Here is a 6892-nt window from a genome sequence, read left to right as displayed (position 1 = left end):
AAGATGAGGACCCTGAACAGTGGAAACTGAGTTCAGGACAGAGCAGGCCCCCAGAACTGCCAGTGCCATCCACCCCTACAGTGTCCATGACTCATCTCCTTCTCATGGGTCCCAGGGAGCTTTGAGGTGTCACCTTTCAAGCAGCACATGGCAGGGGTCCCGGCCCCACTAAGAGCTGATGTGACAGTTGTGTGTGTGAACGAAGGGACCCAGAAAGGGCCCCAGTCCCAGGATCTTCTGTCACTGGAGGCAGCCACAGGCAGGCTGTGGCCTGAGGTTGGCATGCTCTCACTTCTTACACAGGGTTCTCAGGGGATGGGCTGACCAAGAACAAGAGGCCAGCAGTTCCTGGAGTAGGGCTCTCAAGGAAACGGGCAGAGCAGCCTTATTCCCTCCATGCTGAAGGAGCTCATTCACTCATCTTCCCTTCTCCAGGTTCCAGCATCACCTACTTCCTGCCTGCTTCCCGGCCCGCTGTGCCTGCTGATAGTCATGCCTCGGGGGCAGAAGAGCAAGCGCCATGGGCGTGAGAAACGCCGCCAGGCACGCATGGAGGCCAAGGATCTTGGGAATGCTCAGGCTGCTGCCACCCCCACCCCTACTTCTTAGGGTACGCCCCTGGGCTCCCCACCTGCCAGTGTGGGCCAGAAGCCTCAGGGAGCTGCAGCCACTAGCTCTCCTGTTGCAGGGGCTTCACACCCAAGATCTAAAGCACGTGGCAGGGGCCAAGTTGAGGAACGTGAAAATTCCTCCCGGGCCTCAACCTCTGCTAAGACCACTCCTCTAGATCCTCTGACGGAGAAGGCAGGAGTGTTGGTCAATTTCCTGCTTGATAAGTGTAAGATGAAAGAGCCCATTAGGAGGCTAGATATGCTGAAGCTTTTTCACAAAAGGTACAAGACACGCTTCCCCGAGATCCTCAGGAGAGCAGCTAAATGCATGGAGCTGTCATTTGGTCTTGAATTGAAGGAAGTCAAGCCGAATGGTTACTCCTATACCCTGGTCAGCAAGATAGGCCTCATCAGTGATGAGGTGCTGAACAGCAGCTGTGAGGTGCCGAAGAATGGGCTTCTGATGCCTCTGCTGAATGTGATCTACCTGAATGGCAACCGCGCCTCTGAGGCTGATGTCTGGGAGTTCCTGAATGTTCTGGGCATCTATGATGGAAAGCAGCATGTAATCTTTGGGGATCCCAGGAAGCTCATCACGGAAGAGTGGGTGCAGCAGAATTACCTGGTGTATCATCAAGATTCCCGACAGTGATCCCCTGAGCTATGAGTTCCTGTGGGGCTCAAGAGCCTACGCTGAAACCAGCAAGATGAAGGTGCTGGAGTTCTTGGCCAAGATCAAGAGTACCGTCCCCAGTGCTTTCCCGTTGCATTATGCTGTAGCTTTGGGAGAAGAGAAGAGATCCCGAGGCAGATCTCTAGTTAGGTCTCGTGGTGCTGCCAGGGCCACTGCCTGCTCCAGGGTCCCACCCAGAGATCCGTCCAGTGCCCAGTGAGTTCTCAGGTGGCAGCTTCACTTTCTTGGACGAATACTGCCAACCTTTTAAGAAGTGAGAGGCTAATGTAGGGCTGGAAATGTCAATACGTATCTTCTTTGTGTTCCTGTTTTACACTATTACCTTTCAAATGTTGTTTCATTTCCTAGAATGTTTGTTTAGATTCAGAATCCAAGTTTACGAATGACATGGATCACAGATTTGTTGTTGTCTGTCAGATCTAAGAGTAAGAGTTTTGGTACTGTGTAGTGTAATTCAGAAAATCCTTCATCTTTTGGGGATCCAGAACAAGATAACACAGCTTTGGAATAGTAATTTTCTTGGAAATGTGAAAGAATGTTGTAGTTTTAAAACAGATGAAAATCAAGTAAGCTGTAGTCAAGTTTTGATTTATGTTATTCACCTTTGTCTCTCTATAACATTCAGTAGTACCCTTAGCGATATATTTAGATGTTGTTAGCTTATTCAAGAATGCCGATAAAAACAATGAGAAACTACATTCCTTGCTTGGTGGCTCCTTTATTCCCATCTTTACTTGAGCATCTGCTCTTCAGAAGGTTCTGTGCTGTAGGGGGTGATGCAAAGACAAAGGAGACCCTGTACCTGCCTGTAGATGTCTTGAGTATATGAGCAGTGATTCCTTAAGGAAGGTGGTGTGATGATCTAAGACAAGTGACAAAAAGCAGGGAGGATGCTGAGGAGGGAGTTGGGATGGGAGCAGTGAGGTATAAATTCTCTCAGCCTTTATTCTCTTAAACCAAAACTTTGAGGTTTGGTATTTTGGCCAAGGTCAATGGTAGCATCCCCAGTGCCTTCCCACCCGATTATGAAAAGGCTCTGAGAGAGGATGACGAGAGAGCCCGAGCTGCAGTCAGGGTTTATAGTCCTGCCAAGGCCAGTGTGTGCTCCAAAGTCACGTCTAGCAGTCCCTCCAGCCCCTAGTCAGGTCTGAGGCAACTATTTCACTGCGTTCGACCAACACTCCCAACCTTTTAAGTTGTGAGAGGCTAAGGTGGGGCTGGAAAGCTAATCATAATATACATCTTCTCTGTCTTCCTGTTCCTTCGTGGGAGGTCATTTTAAGTTGGCTGCATGGTGGGCTGGATGAACCTGTGATAATGGTGAGCCGGGCCCAGATCCCCAGATGGTGGCCCTCAAAGTTGGGAGGCTGAGACTGAAATGCGAAGCTTCCCTGAACAGTTACCCTGAGATTGTGAGTCAACCAGAGGGAATCTCCACCTGGGGGAAAGAACAGAAGGTATCCAGTGCTCCTGCCCCAGTGCAGGTGAACACAGTCCACAAACCAGGTGTTTGATGCATATTACTGTCTCCTTTGTGATGGGATGTTGAGACGTCACTGTGCTGGCACTCTGGGCCCTGAACAGAAGGAGCCCCAGCACACTCCAAACATGAGGGTATCTTGAGTGTAATCTAGTAGACCTCCTGAGCGGGGCTAGATTTTAGTGGTGGTGAAATACATGAAAATCGGGGTGTTATGTCGGGAGGGCTTTGGGAGGCAGGGGAATTACTGGTCCTTGACACAAATTCTATAAGGTTTTGCGTTGCATCCTGGTAAAACACTTGCCTCTAAATTCAATAACATATTCTCTGATAGAGTAAATTTACTTAGGATTACTTGTTTAGTTGCTAAGTCGTGTCTGACTCATTGTGGCCCCATGGACAGTAGCCTGGCAGGCTCCTCTGTCCATGGAACTTTCCAGGCAAGAATACTGGAGTGGATTGCCAATTCCTTCTTCAGGGGATCTTCACAACCCAGGGATTGAACTGACATCTGGTTGTCAGGTAGATTCTTTACCACTGAGCCACCAGGGAAGCCCTACAGTTTCTTGCTAAGCAGCAGTTTGACTTAGCTTTCTTTGTTTAGAAGACCATATAGTCTCTAGTTTCTCCTGAGTAAAGAAAAATTCCCATAGATAAAGGTAGAAATCCCCATAGATTTTCTTCTGGTATGAAAATAAGCATCATAAGACCTAAACATTGCCAGCTGCAGTGCCAGGTGCTTTACACAAGCTACATATGTTCTGATACTTCTGTAAGACAAGGCTTATCAAATTCACTTAGCAGACAAAGAACTTCCATTCTCCAGGCTGATAAAGTGACAGAACTGAGTGTAGAGCCTGGTCTGAATTGCTCTAGAGGCCATAATGTTTCACTCCTCCCAGTCTGAGGCTGACATATCGTCAGTTCATTTCTCTTGACACTGCCTGGTCACAATCCCCCTGCCTGGCCGCAAACCCCTCGCTATGGGGGGATATGAGAGCACTCCTGTGGGGTCTGAGAGCCGCTATGGAAACCAGCAAGGTAGAAGCCCTGGAGTTTTTGGCCAAGGTCAACTATACTGTCCCCACTGCATTCCTGCCCCCATTATGAGGCGACTTGGAGAGAGGACGTAGAGAGCACTGGAGCCAGAGCTGCAGCCAGGGCTGGCACTTCTACCTCGGGCAGTGATGGCCCTTCTGTGGCCAGTGCCCAGTCCATGGCCGCATCCAGCCACTCATCTCACCTCTAGTGTGGTCTGAGTCTGTTCTTCACTTTGTGATCAGAAAAGCCTGTCAACCTGTGTTCCTGATATGCGTCAATAACTTTTCGACTTACCCTTTTCTTGCGGGGGGTGAGGCGGTAATTTTCAAGTGATTTTCTTTTCAGTACTAAGTTTATTTAGATTCAGATCATAAGCTTATGAATGACACGGGGTCACACACTTATTGCTGTTTACCAGATTTAGAAATAAGAATTTTGCTTTCTGAAATACAAACTGAAAAATTTTAAATCATCTGTGTGATCCAGAGCAAGATTACGTGGCATTGGAATAGGGGTATCCTTGGTCATGTGAAAAACCCCACACTAAGATAGGATAAGAAGAGGAAAAAAAATTAAAGTGGTTCAGTTATGGGTCTAGCTTACTGTATTCAGTCTCTCATTCCTAAATTTCAAAGATGTATACCTTTTAAATTTAGAAGCATTATAACTTTTGCATTTAGGATATACTTAAATTATTAAAGAAAATGTGGGTTTATGAAAATGTAAATTGATGCAGCCACTATGGAAAATAGTATAGATGCTCATAAAAAAATTGAAAATAGAACTACCATGTGATCTGGCAAGTCTACTCCTGGAAATTTAGCTGAAAGAAATGAAGCCAACACCTGGAAAAGATATCTGCACCCCCCATGTTCATTGAAACATTATTTACCATAACCAAATTATGAAAACAACATAACTGCCCATTAATGGATGAATGGATAAAGATAATGTCACATAGACACACACACACACACACACTCATCCTCACTCGGATATTATTTAGCCAGTAAAAGAAAAAAAAGAAATCTGGCCATTTGCAGTAACACAGTTGCACCTTGAGGGCATTATGCTAAGTGAAATAAGTCAGACAAAGACAAATACTATATAATCTCACTTACATGTGAAGATTTTTGAAAAATAAACTCACAGAGAATAGATTAGTGGTTGCCGCGAGTGGGGGTTGGAGGATGGATGAAATGGGTGTAAGTGGCCAAACGGCATAAACTTTCACAACTTTCATGTACAAAATAAACAAGTCCTGGGGATATAATGTACAGCATGGTGACTAGTTAGTCATTGCTGTTGTTAAGTCGCCAAGTGGTTTCCTACCCTCTGCAACCCCATGGATTGTAGCTTGCCAGCCTCCTCTGTCTATGGAATTTTCCTTGCAAGCATACTGGATTCAGTTGCCATGTCCTTCTCCAGGGGATCTTCCCGACCCAGAAATCAAACCCTCATCTCCTGCATCAACAGGAAGATTCTTTACTGCTGAGCCACCAGAGAACCCCATAGTTAATAATACTGTATTGTATATGTGAAAGTTCCTGGGAGAATAGATTTTTTTAAAGTGAGGTATAGTTGATGTGGGCTTCCCTGGTGGCTCAGATGGCAAAGAATCTGCATGAAAGGCAGAAGACCTGGGTTCAATCCCTGGGTCAGGAAGATGCCCTGAAGAAGGGAATGGTTACCCACTCCAGTATTCTGGCCTGGAGAATTCCATGGACAAAGGAGCGTGGTATGCTACAGTCTATGTGGTCAAAAAGAGTTGGACAAGACTGAGCAACTAATACTTTCACTTCATTTTCATAGTTGATGTACAATATTTTATAAATTACAGATGAATAACAAAGTGCTTCACAGTTTTTAAAGGTTATGTTCCATTTACAGTTATTATAAAATACTGGCTATATCCCCTTTGTTGTACAATATATCCTTGTTGCTTATTGTATACATATTAGTTTGCACCTCTTAGTCTTCTGTCCCTGCCCTTCACCTCCTGCTTGCCACTCCCCACTGGTAACCATTAGCTTCTTCTCTATATCTGTGAGTCTGCTTCATTCCCCTAGGCTTTTATTTTTTAAATTCTCCATGTCAGTAGTATCATACAGCATTTGTCTTCCTCTATCTCACTTATTTCATTAATACCGTCCAACTATTTACTAATTAATAGCATAATACCCTCCAACTCCATACATGTTGTTGAAAAACTGCAAAAGTTCATTCTTTTTAATGACTAATATTCCATTATGCTTGCAGACGTGTGTGTGTGTGTGTGTGTGTGTGTGTGTGTAGGTTGTATACATATAGATTACTTTTGTACCTTGGCAAATGTCAGTAATGCTGCTATGAACATTGGAGTGCATGAAATTTTTGAATTAGTGAATTTTGTTTTCATTTTAAACAGTAATTTAAAGTTTATTCAAGCTTTAATGCAGGTTATTCTGACTTTAAGTTAGCATTACATGGCATACTTCTGAGTCCATTCCTGAAAAATTCTGTTGTACTTATCTCTGTCTGTTTTATAGATCTGTGCAACCTCTGGCACTGGGGAGAGGGTCATTGGGGTTCGGAACACATAGCAGGGAACAAATGGATACCAGAACTGTAGAAATCATGAAAGCAAGAGACCACAGTGATCTTAGAGTAGTGAACCTAGTGCTGCCATTAGTGTTCATGTCCGGATGATAAATTCTGTTGCAAATGCACCCTTAGGTAGCGTGAACGGGTAGTCTTTAGGGAAATGAATTGTCGCAGAGAATACACTGCCTCAATATGGGCTGCCATTCTTTTTCGTAATTGTGGTTTCCCAATGAAATGTATCATCCCCAACTGGACCTGTAGAATATTGTGCTGGAGGGTCCCTGGCCACCTCACTAAGTTCCTTATTAATCCATTTCAGCACCACAGTCTGTGCTTTTTGTCTGACTCCTCACTATCAGTGTGTGAAGGTCCGGCCAAAACTCCTGATTATCTGGTGGCTGAGAAGGACTACCTCTTCATCTCACAATGGCTCTGCCAGACAAAGGTGCCTTCTTAATAAACAGGGAGGTTGGACTGGGGTGG

The 6892-nt window shown here is 45.1% G+C and overlaps 1 protein-coding gene across 1 annotated transcript; it reads left to right on the top strand.

Annotated features, from left to right (window-relative positions):
- The first annotated feature begins 492 nt into the window (after positions 1 to 492).
- On the top strand, positions 493 to 1956 carry LOC129639796 (melanoma-associated antigen B1-like). Its single transcript, XM_055565034.1, is given in 2 exon segments — positions 493 to 1248; positions 1250 to 1956. Coding segments are annotated over 2 exon segments (1011 nt in total). The 3' UTR covers positions 1505 to 1956.
- The last annotated feature ends 4936 nt before the right edge of the window (positions 1957 to 6892 follow it).

This window comes from Bubalus kerabau, chromosome X (genome assembly GCF_029407905.1).
Source record: "Bubalus kerabau isolate K-KA32 ecotype Philippines breed swamp buffalo chromosome X, PCC_UOA_SB_1v2, whole genome shotgun sequence".
Lineage (NCBI taxonomy): Eukaryota > Metazoa > Chordata > Mammalia > Artiodactyla > Bovidae > Bubalus > Bubalus kerabau.
Note: the sequence above shows the minus strand (reverse complement) of the source record. Positions and strands in the feature narration are given on the sequence as shown.